Here is a 26,586-nt window from a genome sequence, read left to right as displayed (position 1 = left end):
GGTACTTTCTAGATCCTTTATGAAGAGCATGTGTGAAACAAAGTGTGTAGGTTATGATTTTTTCCTTCTAGTTTTACTTAAGTTTGGTTGTGGTCCTTCCATTAAGATTACATTTTTGGGGGGGCTTTGTTTACTTTTATTCTAATTTTTTCTTGTCTTCAGATGTTGCTGCTATGTACTCAACCTGTATGTAAAGATATTTGGTTTGTTGTTGCCCTGTTTGTTTCTTTCACTATGGAGTTCATGTAGCTGTGCTCCAGAATTGCACCAGCACTAGCTCCTGTTACACTGGTGTGGAGCCTTTTTTGGAACCTTTATATACAGATGTAAGGAATAGGAAGCAGTTTCTCAAATTCCCAATTAATGTTCTGAGCAGGCTAAAGGGGCCTCATGTAAAGGAATTTATTTTTTTCCCCCACATGTTTTCTGTTTTGGACTAGCTTTTAAAGTCAACTGGGTTAGTGGGTATCCCCTCCCAGTCTTTTTTTTTTTGTGAGGAAACAAGTGATCCTGAAAATATAATGATGAACTGTAGCTGAGGTTTCTTTGGCAAAAAGAGTCATTGAGCACATACAAGTTTATTGAAAAAGAGGGTCTTCCTGATGTAATCTATTGTACAAATAGATTACACAGCCTGACTGATACTAAAAGCTTTTGTAATGTATGGAAATACTCCTGATTCCTGCACTTTCCTGTGCTTCTACTCTAGAGAGAGAATTTTAATTAATACTGTTTTCATGCCAGGAAAAAATCTGAAGCCTATGTAACAGTTATGAGTACCTGCTGGCTGTGTAGAGAGAGGGAGGAGGTTCTTTTCTGCAAGAACTAGAATGGATCATAGACCAAGAGGATCCCTGCTGCAAGGTGGAGAGGGGAGATGGCTTGCTCAGTATTGCTGAAAGATGAGCTGAAATGTATAATCTGTAAAATACACATGGCAATAGTTGTCAGACATTTTGTAACATGTATCATACATTCATGTTATTAATAGTTAGAGAATACCATAGCAGTAGTTACTCAGATGTGCTGATGTGTTTGGAAGGTACATATTCCAGTTCCATGGTGGTAGGAGGATGGCTGGGGCAGGATAGTGTACATCCTTGCAGTCTAGTGTAATTAATGCAATGGCTCAGGAGGGAGGAGGAATGTAAATCATAGTTGTTTGGTGGAGACAGTCTGACTATGTTTATACTGTTAAAAAGTACAAGAACTGGGTGTGAGCTCAACTGCTGCGCTGCTGATAGAGCCTGTGGCTTAATTATTAGCAACATTTCCTGGCATGGTTTTGGTTCATGCTACCTAATGCTCTCTTATGTCATACCTGAGGACTATTTGAGGAATCATGTACCAGGAAACAGTCCTCTTAAAATAGTATGAACATCACAGCACCAGTTTTGGCTGCCTGTGTAGTGCTACAAGGACATTACTAGCCTTTGCTAGCTCAGAAACAACTGCATACCTTTAATCAACATGCCAGGGTATATAACACAGACCTATGTTTCCTGCTCTGAAAACACTGCTTTGAGTTGTAGTTCAGCCCTTATGTGATTTCAGATACTTTTGTCTGAGGGGAGCCTACAGGTTCTTATTTCTTAGGGATACCACATTGTCTTTGTGGCCATTTTTCTTGCTCTGCCTTTTCTGAGTCACCTGAGATCTAGTCAGGTTTTTTCAGCCTGATCTAATCAGCTCCTTCACAGCTTTTGTTCTGAGTGCCTTACTGCTTGTCCTGAACTCTTTTTATTTCTCTTCAGTGGTGAGTATTGCTTGACTATAGAAATAGGGAATAATGAATTCTAAAAAAAGCTCTGTTAATTTGTTTAAATGTGTATTTCTGTTTTCCATATTTCTGTTTTCCTTATTTCTGGGAGCTGTTCTCTTCTGGAAGATGCTTGACTTACCTGGGAGTTATTGTGTTACCTGCAGGTATTTCTTTAATTATTTTCTCTCACCTTATGTCCTTAATAGATTTCTTCATAGATATGAATTGAGGATATTTATCTTTCTGTTAGAACTCTGATTGATTCCCTAGGCATTCTTGCCGTGTTTCTCTATGGCCCTCTGGCTCTGTGTAAACAGGCGGATAAGTCATAGCTCCCTTGGCTTTGCAGGAGTAGTATCTATCACTTGAACCTAGGCATTTAGTACATCTGTTATTTCTTGTTTGAAGGTCTATTATTACATATTAATTAAAGATAGTAGATGAGGCTGTAAAAAATAAGGTTCACAAAGCTGTGTTGCATTTCTGTGAAAAACATCTCTAGATGTTTTCAAAGGGGTGACACAATTGAGAGGAACTGTCAACTCCCTCATGGGCAGAGAGGCCCTGTAGATAGACCATGACAAATTAGAGAACTGGGAAATCACTAACTCTGTATGAAATCTAACAAGGGAAGGTGCCAAATCCTTCACCTGGAATGGTGCAGCTCTGGTTGTGTGCACAGACTGGGGAGCAGGAAAGAGACCTGGAGGTCCTAGTTGATGGCAAGTTGAACATGAGCCAGCAGTGCCCTGGCAGCCAGGAGGGCCAGCCCTGTCCTGGGGGGCATCAGGCACATCATGGCCAGCTGGGCAAGGAAGGGGATTGTCCTGCTCTGTTCTGTACTGGGGCGGCCTCACCTTGAGTCCTGTGTGCAGTTTTGGGTGACACAATGTGTAAAAGACATTTTAAAAAAAGGTATTAGAGAGCATTGAGAAGAGAGCCACAAGGATGATGAAGGGCATGGAGTGGGAGCCATATGAGGAGCAGATGAAGTCACTTGGTCTGTTCAGCCTGGAGAAGAGGATACTGAAGGGAGACCTTGTTGTGGTCTTCATCTTCACAAGGGGAGAAGGAGGAACAGGCACTGATCTCTCTTCGCTTTTGTGAGCAGTGACAGGACCTGAGGAAATGGCATAAAGCTGAGTCAGGAGAGGTTTAGGTTGTATATCAGGGAAAAACTCTTCAGCTAGAGGGTGGTTGGGCAGTGGAACAGGCTCCCCAGGGCAGTGATCACAGACCAAGCCTGACAGAGTTCAAGAAGTGTTTGGACAACACTCTCAGTCGCATGGTGTGATCCTTCGGGTATTCTATTTAGGACAGGAGTTGGACTTGACGATTCTAAAGGGTCCTTTCCAACTCAGCATATTCTTTGATTCTGTGATTCAGGAATGGAAGGTAAATGGGAAGGTATCTCTTGACTTCTGAGGGAAAGTTGTTTTTGGGCAACTTTGATGGGAGGAGAAGAAAGGTATTTCACCTGTCTTTTTGCTGTTCTTAACATCTGCAGTCATTCCTGGATTGTATTAGGGTCAGATTGCCTTTCAGTTATTTAGCATTTAGATGTTATCCCACTTAAGAGCTGAATGAAACCTTGTCTGTATTGCAGAAGATATGTAACTGCCATTTCCACGTAAATCTCAGTGCGGTGTTCTACTGAATGTGAGAATGGCTGTAGTTAATCAAGATGTGATTTAAGGTACAGGGATTTTTTTGGATGGAGACAGAATCTACTTGGATATGTAAAAAGGCAAGAAACCCCAGCAGTAGACCTCCTTCTTCCATGTAGGGAAGTTATATTTATTCACATCTTGAAGAATGTGCAAGAAACTTCTTAGGAAGCCCATATTTGAATTACATATGAAAAGAAAATCACTTTGATAGCCTAATTTCAGTCGAAATTTAACCTTGCATGTTGCAGGAATATCATTATATAGTAATAATTTGCACTAGTATATAGTTCTATTTTAAAACAGTGTGCATATTCTTCATGTAAGTATATATACTAGTGAGCCCTAGCAACCTGATTTTATCAATGGGATTTGCTTTAATTGTTTGCAAAACTTTCAAGTTGTGTTTCAAGGAATTCCAGTGAACCTTTTACATAGTCCAGCTGATTCCAGAGTCTGTACTTGTTTAAAAACAATGTTTGTTAGGGCATTTTAACTAGCAAATTTGTAATAGTAGGGTTGGTTTATCATCTGGAAAACTTTGTCAGACACTTGTAAACACAGACAATTCTATTTATTTAAAGCCCGATGACCAGCTTGTTTATGTAATTTCTCTGTTGGCCAGATGAAATACCAAGATGAGCCGGGAGCAAAGAGGAGAGTTAGCCAAGTTTCTTGCATCCTAGTTTGACAGAGATTTAATTGGCAGTAAATGGTTTCATCAATTGAAATGGTCTCAGCTGCCTTTTCTGTCCTTATATATTCTCTTGTGCAGCAGGTGCATGTCTGTGTGTTAGTCTGTGCAGTGAATCAGATGAAGGAGCTCATGTGGAATGGGAGAAATGTTTTCTTTTTCCTTGGTTTTTTTGGGTAGATCACACCCTGTCCTGCATTAATACCATCCATACAATCACTTTTGTAGACAAAACAAAAAAGGAACATGACCAATTTTCTGGAGCAATGTTGATGTATGTCACTCTGCAGAGTGTTCACTAGTAATTCAGTTAATTAGTGAAGTATATACTGTTAAAAGGTAATGCAAGCTGCCTGATAGCATGTGCAAAAAGTAAAAGTAATTTTAAGGTTTTGTTTGGAATACTGCATTGAAGCGAGTGTTTGATTTCAGCCTTGGACAAAGAACTGATGTTGGTAGATGTTTTTTGGCAGCAGTATTTTTTCACCAGTATGAAAGAAACCATTAGCATTGTTATGAATTACTTCTTTACTTAATGTTTTTCCATTCAAGATTTCTGCAGACTATAAAAAGAATTCCTCTTTTAGAGGGATATATTCAAATGAACAGGTTTCTTTGTTGCTCGTGACAAATTATTCACTTTCAGAGTAGTGATTAGATATTTTAAATATGGGTTAAAAATCAAAGTTAAAAAATATTAAGGAATATAAGCCAGATTTGTAAATAAGTATTTATGTACAAGAATAGTCATCTGCTTTTAGGTTAACTCTCTGTCAGGAGAGGCATGTCCCTCCTTTTCTCCTTCCTTTTTTCATCTTCTGCCAACCTTCAGTTCTCCAAAAGTGGAGGAGACAAGATCTTAAATTGTAGATGCTTACCTCATGTTAGGATCTTCTGAATAGTTTGAAATCTTAGATTTTTTTTTTATTTATAGGCACATAATGCTATTTACAGTGTGACTACTATATTCATGTTGCCAGAGACCTTTGAACACACACAAAATAAATTTCCTAAGATGAGAACAGACGTAAATAATGCATTTTCCTAGTGCTTTCCTCACCACTTTAAAGACTGATTGGTTTGCATTTACATTAGAGATTTCAAAGTAATAAAAATAATAATTTGCCAAATCTTCAATATTAATTCTGTGTTCAGAGGAATTTTTGTGCATCAGATATGCATTTTTAACTTTTTGTTCACACTTGTTTTCATTTCTGTAGTTAAAACTCACTAATACTTACTGTAGAAACATCTGTTAAAAAGGACTTGTTAATTGAGTCAAGCTTTTTTTGTTTGTTTTAACAGCTATCATTTGTAGCAAATGAGAGCATTTGCTATGCACTTTGTCTCTGAGCATTTGTTTGCTTTCTCAGCTTTTTCTGAAGAGCTGGCTTTTCTGAATAGTAGTGCCAAACTTTTAAAAGTGTCATGTTGAGTTAAATGCACAAGTCTATGTAATTGCTTTACAGCTTATAATTGCATTTAGTATATGAAAATGTTTTAGCAAATATGAGGGTATACAGTGCGTTCATTGCATCCTTTTAGTGTCTAGAGTACAAAACAAGCATCTCTTACCTTAAGATTTCTTTGTACAAAGCTATGTGCACTTCACTAGACTGCAGTCTCAGGTGCAATTTCTCCCTTTCTCATGAATCCTGCCTTTCACTGCAAGCAGAGGCTTATGTTCACAAAGAAGCATTTTCCTGAAAAAAAGAAGCTGTTAAAAAAATATGAACTGAAGAAGATTAGAGCCCAGAGTTCCTACTTTATTGTATCTGCAGGAACTTAGGCAAAATTTAGACCCAATGTAACTCTCCATCCAAGCCTAAAAAGGCATTTTAACTGCTTGCCCATAGCAAATGGGGCAGCTGGAATGTATCTATGACCATCACCATCAGGAGCTTTGTCTGATGTTACTCATGTGGCTTTTCAGCTCTCAGATACAGGGAATATGTATCCTAATGTATTAGATGGACCAAATTGAATCTCTTCAGGTACCTCAGAGTCAAATCACTTCTTCAGTTACTGCTGACTGTCTTAAAGCTAAAACTCTTTAAGGCTTGAAGGGATCTTGGGAAGTCTCCAGTCCAGGTCTTGCAGACAAAGCAAGATATGTGTAACAAATTGCTTAGGACTGCAGCCAGTGGGGTTTTTATTATCACGATGGATAGAAAAATGTCTCTATCATCTTTACCCTATCAGGAATTTGCACACATTGGCAAGATACCTCCTGAGCATCCTATTCTCCTGGCTGAAGGTTTCCAGGACTTTCAGCTTCTTATGTGTCAGATGCTCCAGACCTTTAATCATCTCTCTAGCTTTGTTGGAGTCTCTCCAGTATATTGTTCTCATACTGAGAAGTACAGAACTGGACCCAGCATGCCAGCTGTGGTCTAACCAGGGCTGAGCAGAAGAGAATTAGAGAATATGCTTAGTTGGAGGGTACCCATTAGTCTAACTCCTGTCCCTGAACACGACACCCCAGGAGTCACACCAGAGTATAGTCCAAATGCTTCTTGAGGTCTGTCAGGTGTGCGCAGCCATCCTGAGATGTGAAGAACTTTTTCCTTATATCCAAAGTAAGCCTCCACTGATACAACTTCTGTCATTCCCTCGGGTGCTGTAGTGGTCACCTCAGAGAAGAGATCAGTGCCTGACTGTCCTTGCCTCTTCATGAGGAAGTTGTAACTGCAATGAGGTGTTCCCTCAGTCTTGTCCAGGCTGAACAAGTCAAGTGACCTCAGCAACTCCTTGTGTGAGTTCTCCTTTAGTCCCTTCCCTGTCTTTGTAGCTCTCCTCAGGATGCTGTCTTCAACCTGCTGGCAGTACATCCTGAGGATGCCATGGGCCTTTGCTGTAAGGGAGCAGAGATGGCTTATGTTTGAGTTGATGTCCACCAGGACACCCGGGTTTTCTGTACAGCAGCTTTCCACAGCATCTTACTCCTGCTTGGGATTATTCATCCCCAGACTCAGGTGCAGGACTTGGCATTTTCTTTTTTTTAGACTTCATGGGGTCTCTGTAAGCCCAATTTCCATCCTGTCTGTGTCCCTCTAGATGGCAACACAGCCACCTGATGTACTGTTAACCTCTCATGCAAGTTGTTTGTAGTGTGCTAACTTGCTGAGGCTGTACTTTGTCTCATAATTCAGGTCACTGATGAAGTCATTAAACAGCACTGGCCCCTGTATCAATCCCTGCAAAGGTGGCTGGCGTCCAGCTGGACTTTATACTGCTGCACATAACCCTTTGGACCCGGTAGTCCCTGCATCTCATGGTCTGCTTATCTGGCCTCTATTTCCATATACATATGTTGTGTGGGAAGGTGTTGAAAGCTTTGCTAACATCTAGGTAAGCATCATCTGCTTTGCCTTCATTCACCAAGTCCTCTCATCATAGAAGGCTGTCAGGTCAGGCATGGTGTTCCCTTCATATATCCATGCTGATCCGTTTCCTACTCAGGGACTGAGCTAAGGACTGTCCTGTAGTTCCCTGGATGATCCTTCTTGAAGAAAGGAATTACATTTACTTCATTTTAGTCCTCAGAAACCTTCCCCTGCTTCCATGACCTTTAAAAGATAACCTACCCTTAAGTAGACTTTAAAAATAACACTGGTAACATTTAAAATTGTTTCTCTGCCCTTTTAGAGGTAAAATTAGGTTTCTGTTTCACAGCTGTGAATCACTAATTTTCAGATGCTGTCATCATTGATAAAAATAGTTATCAGTGTTAAACCAGCAATTTTGCCAAATTTGTGGGTTTCTTTATAGTTCCCATGAATTTGTTGAATTTTGTTCTTCTGGTTATCTTAGGGATAAGGTGTAGCACATATGGCAGAAATGGAAAATGCTTCATAAAATAAAATGTACTTTCAAATGAAGTTTTTTTTCTATAACACAATTTTTAAAAAATTCTATTTTCTATAGTAAAATACTTTCTGTCCTAATTTTTAGTTTGTTTATTTACTTAAAAAGTCACTAGTGTGCTGATTAGTGAAGGCAGTGTAATGTTTTGTAGAATTTTCATAGTGGATGGAATTTCTCTTACATCTTGTTTGAGAGCTCATTTACTTTTTTGCCTTCAGTAAGTGTTGTAAGTAGACAGCATTTCATACTTTGCCTTTTTTTTTCCTCATAAAGGCAATTGTCCTTTAACTCCCTAAATATTCTTTCTTGACTATTTACTTGTTTTTTGCTTGGGGGGGTGTTTTGCCTATGACTAAGCAGATAATCGGGTCATGTTCTTACAACACCCTAAAAAATATTTATGGACTTACTCTGTCAAATCTGAGTTCTTGTTTACCAGTTGAAACATGTCTTAATTTTTGTACTTGACAGCTTCAGTTCAGTTCACATCTGGAAAGACAGTGGTGCTGAGGAATTGAAACAGTTTTGCTCTGCTGCTGTTGGACAAGTTGATGGGCAGCTATCAAAGTGCACATGTCTTTCCATACTAGTTAGTAGTGGAGGTGTACTGGTGGCAGGGTGGGAGCTGTTTCACATGTTGTGCATGCAGGGGGATGGAATAAGTGCATCCAGTTTTATGATCAGAGGTAATCAGAGGCAGACACTTAAGGCTTCTGGGGTGATGTTCAGAAGCAGTAACATGGTGACAATAGTCTTGGTATTGTCTATACCTGACAACAAAATAATGCAAAACTGACTTTTACAGTGGCATGGGACTGCTCTCACTGCAGACTTGGTTTTCTGTGGAGTGATAAGGTATTTTGGCAGTATAGCTAAAAAAAAAAAAAATTAATTAATTTTTTATTTTTGTTTCTTTTAGGACTCCTCCAGGATGGTTACAAACAGGTATAAAAGGTATGAGATCTTTGTACACAACAATTTTGTTTACATTTTTGCCAGAAATAATGCTGATTAAATGGCTATTTTTAGTAGAAGCCATCATACTGCTACTGTAGATATATAGCCTGATATCAGGCAAAGAACCTGAAAGATGCAGCAAGCTTATCCAAAGCCCTCTATTATGTTATGACTTTAAAACAAATTCCACTAGTTTTTACTGGCTCTTACTAGGGCAGAATAGTTTCCCAATCAAATGTGGAAGCCAACTACACATTGCCTAGGAGCCAGTATTTTCACAGCTTCATTTATGAACCAAGTATTCCTAAGTTGAATAAAGGGAGATAATTTTGTTGCTCTCCACAGTAATAGTGAAAGGTGGCTTTGTCATACTTCTGTCTCAGTTGTAGAGATGTTCCTCATATACAGCATGTCCTGTTGTTATTTGTATGTCTTTGAGTCAAGTATTACCCTGGTCATTACTCCAGCTTTTAAATCAGAGAAATACTTCCGAAGTTCTTGATGCACATGACCAGTGTGTGAAATTTTTGTCCATGTAGAATTAGTACTGACACAACTATCACAGCTATCAGGAAATGTTATTGTAATGCAGGGTCTAAAATACATCAACTGAAACAAGACAATTGTGTAAGAATGTTTTTATTTGGTACATGAATGCATTCCCTTTCAGGTATCCTTTACTTGGGTAAAATATGTAGGTGGTTAATTCACCAGTGTGTGTGTGTGTGTATATATATATATATATATATATAAGTGCAAAGAGCATCTACAATTATCTAGTCTTCACTGCTGTGTTTTCTACCCCTCAAAATTGTTCACTGGTAGACTCGTAGAATGGTTTGGGTTTGAAGAGACCTTGAAAATCACCTAGGCCAGTCCCCTGTCATGGGCAGGGACACTTGCCAGTGAACTAGATTGCTCAGAGCCCCATCCAACTTGGCCTAGAACACTTGGAGGGAGGGAACACCCATAATTTCTCTGGGCAGCCTGTTCCAGAGTCTCACTTCCCATGCTGTAAAAAAGAATAACCTATCCTGTTAGGCTTTAGCTTTCCTAGCATGGTGTCTTTTATATTTATGTTTCCAGGTTCTCATAAACTCAGTTGAGTGATGCTTTTTATGTTGTTTTTTTTTTAAATCACTTTGTCATTGCAGAATGGGTGGGCTTATTGTCACAAGCTTAATAACTATGTAATTTCATTATTCATTTCTTGTTAATCAAGCACATTTTAGTTCAGTCTTTATTTCCTCTTCAGTCGTGGTGCAGAATTTTATTGCTGTTTGTATCTGCAAATACTTAGTGGTGTGTGTCATACTTTTGTGGCTTTCCATAAACCTTATCTCTGCTTGCATGCTGTATATACTCGCTTGCAAAAACTTGATTGTGTGTGGGGTGGTAACAAATAGAAGTTTGCACAACCACGTTTGTAACTTATTTGAAAATAATCTCATTCTACTGATTAGCATTGCAAAAGGAGGAAACGCCAAAGCTAGAAAATGCTAAATTAAACTTGGTTATGCAGTCTTCGCTCAGTCAGCTTTAGTTATATGTGGGATGTAGAGCCTTTGTTAACTTCCTCTGTCAGGGCTGGCATCACTTGCAGGACGAATCTGACTTGCTGTGAGCTGCTGTTCAATATTTTATGGATGTTGCCATCTGTCTTATTCATTGCACAGTCTTGAACTTAGTTGAAAGTGAAGTATTGTTTACCACTGTCAACACAGTGCCCAGTACTCACAAAATACTCAGTGGGTTTTATTCTCCTTGAATACAATGCCCACTGTGGATTTGAGTTAATATTATCTATTAATTTTCTGCTGTATTTGAAAATTTCTACCTCTGAACTAATTTTTCTTGTGAGGGTACTTAAGTTATGACTCCCAGTGGTTTTGCTTTCTGGTTTGAATGCTAGAGTCAGAGCCAGAATTGTTCTGGGCTTGTTTGCTTCTTCCAACATCTGCAGTAGGTGAAGGTCTTGCAGAAAGCAGCCTCCTCTACAGTAATTCTTATTCAGTTGACTCAGATCTCACTGGAGTCCCAAATACATTAGGAGTCCCTTGGAGTCAGTTGGTTAGAGCATGATGCTAGTAACACCAAGGCTGTGGAGTCAATCCCTGAATGGGCCATTCACTTAAGAGTTGGACTCCATGCTCCTTGTGTGTCCCTTCCAACTCAAAATGTTCTGTGAATCTGTGAAGTGGAAAATGCTATTCAGAGATTGCACCTAGTATTGGAATGCTAATGCCAAAGGCTGAATTGTGATAACAGGCTCTGTTAAGACTCAAATACGTTCAGCTTAATTTGCTTTTAACAGTCTTGGGTGTACTCCATAAGGTTTTCAAAGCAAACAGAGTGAAGCATGTTTCACATAGGGACAAGCACTTCAAGATTCTATTTGAAACTTACTTGCAACAGTAAATGGCCAGTACTTTGTGGGAGATAGATGGTCAGTAGACTTATAGACATATGATAGCAAAAAGGAAGGTATATTTTCCTGAAATGTTGGATTCTGTAATAGAGTCTCTTTCCACTGAAAGACTGAGTTATTTGCCAGAAATATTCAGGTTGCTTTCTTCCATTTTTACCATTGCTTCTTCTCTTTTGCCTTCTCACTCTTCCCCAGTTACTCCTTATCAGACATGATATCTTGTTCATCTGAGCAATTTTCTTCATTTTGCTGGTTTCCATTTCTTAGTGCAGTTAGACACCCTTTCCTTTCTCTTCTTCATTTTTCTTACATCCTTATATTTAATCATTGAGGTCCTAGTCTTCTCTTTATTATTTGTCTGATTTTGTGTGTGGGGGTTTTTATTGTATTTTTTTTTTCTTCCTGTTATGTCTCCATTATCCTTTCTGACTTCTAGTCCTGGATTACTGATATTTTTCTGGACTTCCAGTACCTTTCCTTTCCATTTCCATTTAACTGTTTTCATATTTTATGTTGTGATCTTAGAGATCCTTCTACAACTTCAACAGTTCTGCGATTCTGCCTCTACACTGAGATACCCATCCTCCCTGTATCTGTATCTGACAAGAGAAAAGAGATTAAAAATCTGAGAAGATCAGTTATGTGTGTTCTTACAGAATCATTGTTCTCTTGGTGTGTTCCAGGACTCAAGGAATTGTACAGATTTTACACTATGAATTGCACTGGCTACTTTTCCCTATATGGATGCAACAATCCGTGACTAAACATTTATATGACATTGCTGGGAAACCTGTTTCAATGAGTGTCCGTTGACTGGAAAACCTGTTTACAAATGAACTCTGATGGCTTCTCTGTGTTACTGTGTGCTTAGTGACTTGGACAAACTGAGCCTGTCTCTTTGTGCTGTAAAGTAAATAAAAGTTTGTGATGAGTATCTTAGTCTATACTTGTAGTCTGTCTTCTGAATTTACTTCAGAAATTTTCACACCCCTCAGAAGTCTGTGGAGGGGTTCCTTTGTAGTTGCACTATTAAATGCATAAAATATTTTCAAGAGAAAGTGACAGTTTTGTTGTGGTCTGGAGTGGTACTGTAAGATCTATTAAAAGCACGACCAGAATCTGCAGGGTCATGCTGACATGAAGGCCACAGGACTTACAGGAGAGTATTTGGGAGCAGTAATCAGTCATGTGTCCTAACTGTAAGCTTCATGTGTTTTAAATATGTAGGTATACTTCAGTTGCAATAGCCCATATTGACTTCCCATTCTTCCATTTTCCTCTCAGGTTTTTTAATGTAGTATGGCTCATCTTGGCCATTTCAAACTACTGTTATGAAACTGGGTTTGACATTTTTTGCACTGCTTTGTGGATAGATATTTGAAATAACCAAACATACTGCCATTAGTAAGAATGATTTTCCGATTTAGGTCTGATGGTATCAGCACAGTTGATGTTACCAATGATTTCTCAAACATGAGAAGGTCAAAGTGCATTTTCTTTATTGAAATACACGAGTCTAATCTACATGTAAACATGAATTATGTTTCTTTTGTAAACTAAAAGGCTTGTTTGCAAGTAACAGTAAAGCAAGATATTTATGCGGACATAGGAATATTTTTATAAACACAGAAGGTTTGTTCTATCTTACTTTGAAGACTGTCTACTAGTTTTTGAACCAATTTAGTTTCTTTTTTTTTAAAAAAAGTAAACTTTTAAGATTATGATTTAAACATTTTTGTGTGGTTCTTGAATCAGATCAATTGGATCAGTTTACAAAAAGAGCTAAATTAAAATCTCTTCATGGTTCAGAAGTGTATTCCCCTTTTAAGTTTGTTTACTAGTGGAAATGATTACAGTATGTATGGTTATATGGCTTCCAGTCAAAATGTCAGAGAGGATTTTTGCCCCCTCTTTCAGGATAGTACAGCACATTAACATGGAACCCTAGAGGTAGAGGCTATATAGCACTAATTGTAAAATACTCCATCATACTTGAGCTTATCATTCATGTAAGAGTTGAAAAACCATAAAAAAAGAAGGTGCTTCAGATCACTCATTGGAGGGGCTCTGAAGGAAATACCTGCTGAATTTGCCTTGCTCAGCGTTTTTAGATAATTATAAAACTTAATCTATAACAGTTTACTTTCCATCATACTAATCTTGTTCTCAGTAATTAAAAAAAACCACAGCTGAAAATGCTGTTGCATAATGCTGTGCCCAGACTTGCCTGTGTTTAGGAGTTTCGCAGTGAGGGCTGGCTTTGGAAGCATTGTCTCATCTAGCTTGTTACCTTAGGACCACTGCTTTGCAGATAGGAGCATTTTATTTTAGAAAAGGGTCACTTAAGAAGTTTTTCTTGACTTTTGTAGCCCTTCTTGAGATGCTGCTGATGTTATGAGATGACATAAACACATAGGGTTTATTTCTACAAAATGTTTTGATGGTCTATAAGTTCTGGCCAGAGTTCCTCACTGCCCCTTGTGCCAGTGCTCGAGCAGCAGGACAAGGTACTGCTTCAGGGACCTACTGTGGCTGCAAGTTGATGGCTTTCTTTTGCTTGGCTGCTCGATTGCTGCATTGTAGTTTGAGTAGTTTCCCATTCACCTGAAGCCCAGAAGCAGGAGAAGTAGAGGAGCCTAGGGAATGCAGCTGTAGAAAAGGTAAGACTGCCTTTCCTTAGCTCAGCTCTGAAAGCCACAGATTTGGTTTGAGTGGTCTGAAGTAACAGAAAGCCAAGTTGCCCTGTTCTTCCAGAGAAGCTGTTAGCAGCTGACTGTATTGCAGTGACATAAATAACTAGAGGTTTCCAAATCAGGTATAGTTATAAGATTCTGGCATAAAAAAAACCAAAAAAAACAAACCTGTTGCAGATGAAATACAGTTTGGACAGGGTGATTTTCACTGGATGAAATGGCAATTTGGACAGTGCTTCGTAAAGACATTGAGAGAATCAAAGAAGCATTGGAAGGAACAAGAGATATTTGACCTTCCTGTAATAATGCTTTTAAACCTGTCCCTGTATAAATAACTGATTTTATTGTAAAGAAAATAACTAGGAACATCATTCCTACTTATCAGAAAATAACTAGGAACATCAAACCAGAATATCTGTTTCTCTGTAAGAGGAGTAAAACTGATTTTGCTATATTGTTTTTAAGTATAGCCAGAAAAGAAACCTTGTAAAATATATTTATATTTGTGTATTTTTATATATAAACATAATCTACATGTATACTTCTATAGACAATGTCTTCATTGGGGGTGGATCATAGATGTTTCCTCTTAGTAAAGAGATACCGGAGTTCAGTGGTACTGTTTTTCTAGTCACCATTGTGGAAAGGATCCTGAGGGGCATCAGGCACAGCATGGCCAGCCAGGCAAGGGAGGGGATTGTCCCACTGTGCTCTGGGCTGTGGCAGCCTCACCTCGAGTGCTGGGGGCAGTTTTGTGTGCCACAACATAAAAGAGACATTAAGCTCTTAGAAAACATCCAGAAGAAAGCAACAAGGATGGTGAAGGGACTGGAGCAGGAGTCCTATGAGAAATGGCTGAGGTCACTTGGTCTGTTCAGCCTGGAGCAGGGGAGACTGAGGGGAGGCCTCATTGCATTACAGCTTCCTTGTGAGGGAAAGAGGAGGGGCAGGTGCAGGTGTCTTGACACTTGTGATCCATGACAGGACTCAAGGGAGGGACATAAAGCTGAGTCAGGAGAGGTTTAGGTTGGATATCAAGAAGTTTTCCAGCCAGAGAGTGGCTGGTCACTGGAATAGGTTTCTCAGGGCAGTGGTCACAGCACCAAGCCTGTCTTGAGTTCAAGAAGTGTTTGAACAGTGCTCTCAAGCACATGTGACTCTTGGGGTATCTAGGGCCAGCAGCTGGGCTTAAATGATCCTGATGGGTCCCCTCCAATTCAATATTCTGGTTCTGTGACTCTTTCTCATTTAACACTCATGAAGTGATATTGCATCTGACGACTTAAGTTCCATTCTTTGTAAAAGATGTTTCTGTTGTGTCATCGGTAGTACTTTTTTTTTGTCATTGCTGTGTACTAGCCTTTGGTTATAACAACCAAAATAATTAACTTTTTATCTGTCATATTCCTTATGTTAGGTTATGGATGATGCCCCCTTAAATGTTTTTTTTTAAATCTCATTTCCTAGAAGCCTCTGTGACACGTTCTTTGTACTTTCCTACAATGAGAAGGAATGTGTTCAGTAGGGTCTGCTGCCCAGTGGAATAGGTGAGGAAATTCAAGTGTCAGTTTCAGGAAAAAAAACCTGAAAATGAAAGCATTTTCTTTATTAATGAAACCCTTCCTGTCCAGGTATTCTTTCTTCTAATCTTTGTGTGGGAGCTTCTGTCAATATCACTCACTGGAGCTGAGTTTAAATACTCCAGTATGGTGGCAAAAGTATTCATTTTTAAATTATGAAAAATTTAGATTTTTTGTGTGGTCTCTCCTTGAGATATAAACAGCACCAAACTACATGTCTTTTAGGAAACTCAATAACCTAGAATTTATAGAGTTAAGTTTAAATATTTGTCTTGTGTTGCAACATGCATATCCGGTCCTAGAAATGTTTTATAAAAAAATCTTCTGGATGAAGAATAAACAGAGCTAAATATGGTAATAACATTAAGCTACAAAATTCCTTACAATTGTGTCAGTGTGTCTTGGAAACTTCACACATACTGGAGCAAAAAAATATTTATATCCATGAAAAGACATTTCTTCACCAGATACTCCTGCTTTTGATTTGCACTGTATCCATCTAAGTCTGCACATTGTCAGCAGGGGTTTTCTACAGTTATGAAATGTAAAATGGTTAAATGAACACATTAATCATATACTCTTCTGTGTTTTGAAGAAAATTATGTAGGGATGCTCATAATGCTTTTCATTCTTTTCCTAAGTGTTCTAGAATATCAGTGTATATATACTTCAGCTGTGTGATTTTGCAGAGTCACAGGCTGGTTCATGCTGGAAGGGACCTCTGGGGGAAATCTTGTCCAGTCCCCTGCTCAAGCAGGGCCACCTAAAGCTGATTATTGAGGACCATCACCAGGTGGTTTTTGAGTATCTCCATTTTTTGGTTTTGTCTTGGCAGTTTGTCTGTATATTCTAGGTCTAAGAAGTGTAATTTTGCTGAATTGGAGAGGGAAAGTCTCTTCGCCTGCTCTCAGGGCTCTCTGTTCTGTTATTCTTAGTTATTCATTAGAATCTTCATTGAAGGTAAGTAACGTTACTGTTAGGAAGAAAGTGGCTATGGGAAGGACGCTGTTAGTTTTGTGACTGAAAATGCTTGACTTGTCATACATATTTTTGAACTAGTACTGGTTTTGTACATACCAGTAGTAATGGAAAACCTGCATGCTTTTTTAAAAAACTAGCTTATGTGCACTTGCAGTGCTTATCTGTTAATTCCGTGACTGATTTTTAATAAATAGACATATAATCTAAAACAAAAAAAAAAACTCCGTAGGACTACTTAAGGAGTGAGCATCTACCAACCAGCATCTCTCTGATAAACTCCTCTGTACCAAAGTTCTGAAGTGAAATGTCTGGAGATGGCATAAAATCGGTTTGTTGGGTCACATCACTTTCTCACTTCAGTTTACTTTCCATTCCCTTACAGGCCAAATCCATAGTTCCCAAGAAGTTAGTAAATTTTCGTCTTATGTTTTGGACATGTACTTGTGTTTTCATCCCTTATGTTTTCATCTAGTTAGAAAGATGCTGGGTTTAAACTCTGTGGTGGCACTTTAGTTCTTGAAATAAAGTAATTTAGCTTGGTTTTTAATGTGCATAGTTAATGAAACTTGAAAAATAGGGTAAGTATGTGGTTATAGTGTATTACCCATGTGATGAAAGCTACATTATTCAAGTATTTGAATCCCTGAGGCAGTGCATTTCGTGAGTTCTCAGCCACACAAGAGCTGTGAAATACATTCTCTGCAGTTTATTACACTGACCTACTGACTGCTTTGGAAAGCTCTTCTGTGACTGCTCTCATTTCCATTTAGTCAAATGTGTAAATAGGTGTCTGCTTTGCTCTGCCTTTCACAGTACAGCTAATGCACCAGACGACGATGCTCCAAATAGATATTCCCGAACAGAGAGAACAGCTTACGGCAGATACAGCAGAGATGCAAATTCTTCTGGCAGTTCTCTACCAAGTAACACTTTGGAAAAGAGGATTGAGGAACTTGAAAGGGTAAGTACAAACTAACCTTTCTATGGCATACATCTGAAGTAAAGGACTTTTGAAACTCCATGGGGAAATTTGCAGGTGAAATACATAGACATTATGCAAAATGCTTGAAGTATAGATAGTTATGGCTATGAAAACATATAAAGAATCAGACTGACTGAGAGGAATGTGAACTTTCACATCACAGATGTTTAGTTTTCGTTTGGTATATAAGTGAGAAATAGTTAAGGCAAAGATAATACACTTAGAGTGCCAGCAGTGCTCTGTATGTTACTCTTATGCACCTCGTGACACACCAGCACAGAGCAAATATCTTGGGGGAAGGAGGTCACTGGCTGTTCACAAGGTTACCAGCCAGTTTCTGATCTACTTGTTGGCTTTGATTTTTTTAGTATACTGAAATATTGTAAAATTTAATTGCTATCTAGTTGTTTGTTAGAGCTGTAAACACTGAAATACGTATTTAAAATGGTTTTCATTGTTTCACACTGATTTAATAAAAATGGTTTTGGGAAAATGCAGTAATATTGAAGCTGAGCTTTTCACTTAAGCCAGTATTTTGCTAAATAATGTCATCTGTGTAATCTATTACTGGCTTCTCTGTCTTCCTCTGAAGTGGATTATTTTGTGGGTAACCTACCAAATATTCTTGATTCGTGTGAGTGAAAGCTACTAAGTAAACGCAATTTGAATAGGTCTATTCTTGGAAAGAGGGAAAATAACAACTATTTTGTAGAAATTATTATTTTTGATTTAAGACTTGAGGAACCTTCATTTGACTAAAGTATACCACAATCATCCCTTCTAAATCAGCTTCTTTCTGAAATACTTTAATTGCCAGTAAAAAAATAAATAGAAGAAGATTTAAGCACCTTCTTTCCTAATGAACATTTTCATTCTTTCTCACATTCAAGCCCACAGATTTAAGAGTCTTAATTTCTTGTTAATGATATTATAAAAAGCCAACAACAGAAAATCCAACCAACAACAATTAGGAAGCTGATACTTCACATTTATTTCTTCTGTTTTGGGCCCCTGTCCAATTCTGTGTTCATGCTCAAGTTAAATTTAAATTAAAACACTATCACTTGAATCAGATACCAAAGAGTTTTGCTGTTGGTAAAATATTCTTAGATGTGATTCGTTAGCTCCTTGAAATGTAAAAGGATTTGAAGATGTGGGTTTGACGTGCTGTAGGAAAGGAATTATAGATAAATGTCTGTGTGTTCTTCTTTCTTTTTTGTTTTTTAGATGGTATTAACTTAAAACTGTCTCTTAAAACAAGAATTTACATTTCCAACTTCATTCTGTATTCTGGTTATAGGAACTTGCAAAAGAAAGACAGGAAAATGCAAGATTAATGAAGATGGCACAGGACAAAGAGGAACTAATTGGAAAGCTGAAAGAAGAAATTGATTTATTAAATAGAGTAAGCAAATACTTTCTTACATGGCTCTATAAAGAGGAAATAAAAGTTCTGCACTCTTTGTTGTATTCTTCAGGCACCGCGTCCAGGCAAGGTCAGAAAATAATTAATTGAGGGGTTTTTTGTATTTGTGTAGCTTTTCAAGAGGTATGTCAGTAAGTTGTATTTTTTTTTTCTAAGGTGACTTGTATTTGTTATGATTAACTTCCCTAAGTCTGGTCAATTCCTTGTTAAGTGTTTATAAAATAAGGTTAAAAAACCTAAAGCTCTTTATATTTTGATAGATATTCTCATACTCTTTATTGTTGATCCCAAGTAAAGGTAGAATAAGACAGAGGGCAGGAGACATGAGGTAACGTCACCAGGCAAGGTGTGAGGGCAGAAGAGGAGGGGTAGAAGAGTGAGACATGCTTGGAAATGGGACAAGATGGCAAGTTTTAAAGCTGGTAAAAAAGTTGCACCAGTTTTAAGGGCAAACAGGAGTTCTTTCATAGGGTGGATTATGACCTCATCCTGCTCTTCCAAGCTGAGGTGTGGAGTCCTGATGTACTAGAGATACATGCCTCTCTTCTGCTCCATGCAGATAGGATTCTGGTGAATCCATCACTGAAGGGAGGCAGTAACTGCATGAAGAGTGTCAGACCTACATTTTGCAGCTCTTCATTAATAGCAAAGGAGGACTGCATTCAGAAGTTTGAAAACTAACCTAGAAAAGTAAGAGATGAGATTGTTCTGAAACACATATTTAGATTTTTATATGGACAAAGTTGGAAGTTAATCTGTAAGATAATTGAGGTGGTATCTGTTTTAGAGAGATTTGTATTTCAACTGAGGCATTGCTCTTCATGCAGTTCTTTCATTCTGCAAAGAATCTGTCTCCTCTAAGCTTATTTGCCTTATTACAGTTGAGGCAGGTGTTCAATCCTTCTGCATAATGGATGGCAAAGCTATTTAATACTGTTGGTCACGTCTGACTTCCTGACTCAAAGGTCAGAAAGAAAAAATCAAAATAATGTAAATGACTGAATCTTGGGGCTTAGGACCACAACTTTTTGAGAGGTTTCATGTTCCACAAGCAGTGTTACTTGTTTTGGCTACTTGAAGTATGATGTCCTAAATGAAATCCATCAAGAGGATGGATTAGAAACTGTCTTTGAACATCCATGGTAAAGTTAGGCACTGTCTGTGCATTGCCTGTGTTAAGTCCAAGGGCAACTTCTGCTTGTAGTACGGAAGAAAACATAAACTGAATCAAGTAATTTCAAAAGCAACTTTGTTATATATTGACTAAAATTTTACCTTTCCATGAGATCTACAAAGCCATCTTATTGGTGCTCCCTAGGTAGATACTTTTAAACACAGAAGAGAAGGGATTTTTTGGTCTATCAGGTCAGCACTTTTCATACCTTTAATATTGTGTTTGCTCAATAGCATGCAAGATGTTTATGTCTGTGTCTCTTGGGCTTTTCTTAAGGATGAAATAGGTGCCTTTTGATTTTATGACCAGTGTAGTTATATGTCTTGAACTCATTTCTCAAGTGATGCTTCCATTAACACAAATACAATTTTACTTTCCTGTTATTAACTCTTGAATTTATGATTGCTTCTATATTGGCTATCCATGTGGATTCAGAAAGGGAAAAGGGTTCAAAAATTAAGAAAAGCTGCAGAAATATCACATGATTTTCATGATAGAAGATTAAAGAAGTTAATATGGCAGTTGTATTTGCTTCAGGTTTATTATCATAACTGAGAACATGAGAGCCAGCACTCAGGCATCCATCTGATGGAGTGTTCCTCTGTAGGCCTAGCACCAGGATTGGATGCTTTTCATGGAAGAACAGCTGCCATCTTCAGCCTTATGTTCAGATAAAAGGATGTCCTAAGGACTGAACTTTATTTAGTGAGTCTATGCAAAGATCAACTGAAATAGTTTTGCTGGTAGGCAGCCTAAATAGGAGTCTCTAAATTTGACCATCTACACATTCATGGTTTTCCTCCAGCTTTTCTTTTCATCAACATATACAGTTATTGGATGTTAAGATGCACAGATACGGGAAGAATACCATGTCAGATACCCTAGATAACTTCTTAAAAGGCTGTTTTGGTGTGTATTTTTTTGACTGCTCAGTCCATATTTGGCAAAATGCTCTTTCTAGAAGTTTTAGTCAGTTCATTACCACAGATGCATGCCTGATTGGCAAAGACTTCATGTTGCATTTGAAAAACTTTTTCCAAGAATCATGAGTAGAATTTTTCTCATTTTAAGTGAGCCTATTTATTTAATGCGACATTATAATTCTGCTGAGATCAGTCAGTACATCACAGAGATACTTAAAGAATATGATCTGCATTTATACTGAGTAGTAGAAAAGGCTTTCTCCTATAAACAACATTTTCTCATTCCAGTATATTAGATGTTAAAAGTATGTTAAATGTCTGAAAGGAAAGGCATCCCAAAATATTTGAATACTTTGTAGGCAAAGTTCAGCTGTCAATTAGTTTATGCTTAGTCATCTTTGACCTTACTAAGATGCCAGTGTAGTTAAAAGTGTGTTTGGAGAGAGTCTTGTCAGTGAGGATTTACAGTCCCAATTAGTGTCAATTGTGTAGTTATCAGTTATTTTGGCATGTGAAGTTAAAGCTTTCCTGCTATTGCATCTTTTTTTGCTAATAAGAATAAATTAGTATTGTAATTTTGAATAAGAAACTTGAAATTTCAGAGTTGCAGAATCCCCTCCATCTCTCAGCCCATTGTTTCTGTAGATACTTAAAGTGCAGCAGTTATTTTTCCTGGCTTATATTCAAGAAACTTTTACATGTAGTAATTTTTGGAATGTTATTTTTGCAGCATAAACATTTCACAAACTTATAATACTTTATTTTGAGTCCATTATACTAGAATTTTAAACAGGAGGTTTTTAGTTAAGTTTTAATTGAGGTATCCAATAGCTCAATCAACAAGTTTTATATTTTCCAAACTAAAGAGAAATAATTTTATTGAAAATGTGTTGTCCCTTCCATCTGATTATTAATCTAAATTACACAAAAGAGATTATAAAGTGTATTTGTTTATCCTAAATTGTATTTATAGTATCTATCCACCAAAGCTTACCCTGTTTAGATATTTAAGTCACTTGTATCCGTTACATTGGAATGTTCAAATGCTTTTCCTGGAATTGATTCATACTGTGATACAGCTTTACTTCTGTGAGGCAAAGAGGAATTTCTGCTAGTGATTTCTTGATTCCACTCTAGAAAACAATAAAGGGATTGCAAAGGTATTGAGGTGTGGATTTTAGCTTGGCAAACTGAAGAGGCTTTTAAAAACCATTATACTGATTGAACAGATGATCTCTGTTGTGCCCTTCTGGAATGACCTCACTGAACAAGATACAAGAACCTGGGCTTTGTATGTCACATAATGCATAACGACTTAAAGGGCCAAGAGAGAGAAAATCTTTTTACTACTTAAGGCAAGAGGACAGTTTGGCAGACTTGAATCAAAAAACACATAGGTTCTCCAGTGAGAATTCTGGTTCGTTTTCCTTTGCCCACCTTTCATTTTTCTCTTTAAAATCCTGTCCTTGACATCATTCTTCTGTTTCTTTATTCTTCTCTAGTTCACATTCTGTTTCTTGCATGTGGCTTTTGTACACAAAAATTATATTTATTGTAGTAATGTTTGTATTAAGCAATCATTATTGCTGGTTTTCACTTCAGAGGCTTGAAAAAACTTGTTAGGAGTGAAGAAGTGAAATGGGAACTGGATAAAAATGGTAATTAGTGGAAAAGACACAAAAATTTGTGTGTGTCAAACACATTTTCAAACATTCTGAAAGCAATCTATTTTGAGCACCCATTACTACTGTGTGCACACTGTCTGTTCTTCCAGTAGCACTTCAGACAGAAGGTATGAAGTCCATTTTTATTATTTTTTTCACAGAAAAAAAGTGGACTGACATGTCTTTTTCTGAAAATTTTGATACTTAATACACAAAATAAGTCTTCTTGCAGTAATAATCAGTGAGGTGTATACACGAGAGCCATAGTTGCAGGCAAGCAATCGGGGAAGCAGGAATAGGAGCTGATCAATACAGTCTCTGTATATGCCAGGAAAATAATCACCTCTATTCTGTTTTGGTTTTTTTATGCATTAATTCCTGCTGTAGCTTTAATTTGAACATGTTTCTATTTAAGGTGCTTAGGAATTTAATATTAATATTTTGTAATTGTAGTAACAGTTTCAAACAGGCTGGTTTAACAGTTCTAAGATTCTACTGTGACACTAATTCTTCCCTATTCCAGCTTCCTAATTTCACAGCTAAGATACTAAATTTCTGCTGCTACTAATTGAGAGTTTATATTTCCATCCTAAGAAGTGTTTATTTTTCTTTTTTTCTTGTACAGGATCTAGATGATATAGAAGACGAAAATGAACAATTGAAGCAAGAAAACAAAACCCTCTTAAAAGTTGTTGGACAGTTGACAAGGTAGAAGATTCAGATGTCAATGAGGAAAGATTAAAAAAACTACTGATTGAACACTAAGGTCAATATAGTAATATTCCTGTGTTGCAGTATCTTATAATAAGTGTCTTTGTATTTATTGTTAGGAAACCAGATGAATGTTTATTTTCATAGTGCTTTCTCCTTCATTCAATGAAATGGCATAAAATTTGAGGTGTATTTTTAGCTTTCTTTTCACATAAGCATGATTAAATTTTTTGACATATTTCAAAATTTTAAGTTCAGAAAGATTTGGATTTTGTATCTTCAGATTACAGCTGGATAAAGTACAGTAATCTAAAATTCATAGCATCAAGATCACTTTCAGTCCATGTGGGTGTATATTTTTGAAATGAATGGAAGCAATACATATAAGCCTTGTTTACACAGATTCAAAATATGTATTTTGAGAAATGCTTCCTTTTTTGTTCAAATAGCTGTAAAGTGGATGCCTTATTACTGATGTATAACATTTTGCAGATTGATGACTTGCTCTAGAGCTCTTGTATGTTGAGGTTTTTTACTGTGTCTGAAAGATTGACAATAGTAGAGTAGCAATTTTTTTTCTGTGTTTAACAGTATTCTATCAGAAGGGGAAGGTTTTACTAAAAAACAACAAAACAAACAAATGCAAAACACCACAAAGCCAAATAAATCACCTCTGGTATCAGCATGAATAAGTTCTTAGAATCACATTGAAGTTGTGCACTGCTGTTTATTTTATGCTTTTGCTTTAGCAATGAAATGCAAGTTTGCAATCAGACAGTTTGCTGTGTTGAGAATTCAAACAAAGCCTGGAGCTTTCATTTTAGCAAAGACACTTCTTGTTGTCATCTTAAAATTTGTAGTGATCATAACCCATACAAGTTTTTTGATTTTTTTTTTAATGCTGAGTGAATTTTTTTTTAATGTGATGAAGTAGAGGGGCATACTAGTGATTCGTGCCTTTTTGAAAAATAAAATGGTATACAAACCCCATTTTTATCCTTGATTTTAAACTAACAAGTTGTTTAAAAAGTGCCTGTTAGATGGTGTAATCTCCAATTATGACTGTGTGCAGATTTTTCTGTAGCTGACAAAATTTTCCTTAAGACTTTGATCACAGACTTCAGTTAACATTTAGACTAAAACTTATTTGTACTTTATGTACAGCACATTTTTCATTCCTGGTCAGATTAAATGTATATACCCTTTGAGGAAAGACACTAAAAATTAAAACATTTCAAAGAGTCCAGGCTTTTTATGGACAATTTTGGTGTCAGAAAGTTACACACATATAGTTCTGGTTACCTTAAAACTTAAAAGCAACTTTAATATAACAGTATATATATATTAATATATATATATATTAATATATATATATATATATATGTGAAATATAGATGACAGTTGCTTTTTCAGATATGCCAGTTGTTTTCATAATGTGCATTTAATGACAGTGTTTCTTAAATTTATAATTCCAGCTATTGTTACATTTGGATTGTTTTGGATATAGGATAGATTATTTTGCATATGTGCATTCTGATAAGGAAAAATTTGTCAAAGCTTTAAAGTGTTTTTCAAGACATTTACAGTCCAGGATGCCTCAGTCTTTTCCTCCACAGTGGATGAGATTTCATGGAACACCATCAAAAACCTTTTCTCAGGGGGTTAAATGGTATAAGCCCTTTGAATTACAATGTACATCAATGAGTATTGCTTATGATATTATTGAGACAATAAGAAGTCCCTTAATTTATAAGTTCCATGAAATTGAACATTTGAAGACATAATAAAGTCAGTTGAGATGTATGCCTTTGGACTAAATATGAAACTTTCTCTGGAAGAACATCTGATTTCCTTCTCTATGTACTAGGTAGGAAACACACGTACCCGTGTGCTGCATGGGATGTCAAACATATTGAAGCATTATTAAGTGTATAATATAATAATGTTAAGCATACTGCAGTACACACAAATAACAATATGAAGTAGCAATTGAGATGTTTCATAAAATGTGTTTCATGTACATTTTAAACCAAAGAAAAACAGCAACAAAGAACATAAGCAAGAGTTACTTGTCTTCATATTACCTCTGCTTGGTGGCACTAATGCTGGAATTAGAATTTTTTTTAACTTGTACATAAAACTGACAGAAGTATTTGGCAGAATTTCTGGGTTTCTAATGTAACTGTTCTTGTTCAGGGCTAGTTGTGATTTTTCTGCTCTGGAAAACTTGTGGTAGTTGAGTTTTCCTCTGAAAACAGTCTCATAATCATAATGCAGAGTGATTTTTAGAAAATACCCATTTTATGTGTTTAAAAAGTTTAAACATTGTTAAGCTGTGAGTAGCTGAATATCCATTTTAGTTTTGAACATTGACTAGTAGTGGTGATGCTTGTTACCAGATTATAAAAATGATTTTTAAATTCTTCTACTGCAGGTGAAAGATACATGTTTTATAATAAAGATTGTTTGCCTTTGTTCAAATAAAACACAATTCTTTTTAATCCAGACTGAGTGCTTATTGTCCTTAAAGGAGAATTATTACTGTCTCTAAAATTCTAACTGGACTTGTCCTCTGTAGTATAAAGCTCCCAGTCTGAACTGCTAAAATTAGTTTGGCATTCACGTTGGAGTTTTCAAGTTTGTATGCATACACAGACACACATGAGAAAAATCTGTATATTTACACTATACTTTTTTGCTTCAGGTAATAGTGATTATCCTTCCATCAATTAGATAGAAATTATCTTTTCTCCTCCTTCAAAGCAGAAATATAACCCTTCCCAAGGAAAGCAAGAATGTTACAGTGCTGTTTCTACAGAAAGTGAATTAATTTAACTTCTAAAGCTCTATAAAAGTACATGTTCTGTTCTCTCACACAAGCAGACTTGTTAAGGGCAATCTCCGTTTCACTCATAGCTGCAAACTGCACATAAAGAGAACAAATTAATAATCAGTAAATATCAGGGAGATGATAACTATAGCACATTTTATCATAAAGCTGGTAATGTTGTTTTAAAAGAATGTAAACATAAATACCATAAGCAACCATGCATTCATCACCATGGTTACTTTATGGA

General features: G+C 36.9%; 1 protein-coding gene across 2 annotated transcripts in view; it reads left to right on the top strand.

Annotated features, from left to right (window-relative positions):
- PAWR (pro-apoptotic WT1 regulator) overlaps positions 1 to 26,016 on the top strand; it is a 68,694-nt gene extending 42,678 nt beyond the window's left edge. The window contains exons 3-6 of one of the 2 annotated variants that reach the window (XM_085568766.1): positions 8,910 to 8,944; positions 17,443 to 17,590; positions 18,912 to 19,107; positions 23,424 to 26,016. In XM_085568766.1, coding sequence (XP_085424892.1) covers positions 8,910 to 8,944; positions 17,443 to 17,590; positions 18,912 to 19,107; positions 23,424 to 23,434 — 390 coding nt within the window. In that variant the 3' untranslated portion in view covers positions 23,435 to 26,016. The remainder of the gene's footprint in view (positions 1 to 8,909; positions 8,945 to 17,442; positions 17,591 to 18,911; positions 19,108 to 23,423) is intronic. The other variant, XM_021528064.3, reaches the window with a different exon arrangement.
- Positions 26,017 to 26,586: the final 570 nt, after the last annotated feature.

The sequence above is a fragment of the Lonchura striata genome, chromosome 1A (genome assembly GCF_050655825.1).
Source record: "Lonchura striata isolate lonStrDom1 chromosome 1A, ASM5065582v1, whole genome shotgun sequence".
Classification (NCBI taxonomy): Eukaryota; Metazoa; Chordata; class Aves; order Passeriformes; family Estrildidae; genus Lonchura; species Lonchura striata.
This window is presented reverse-complemented; position numbering and strand designations above follow the sequence as displayed.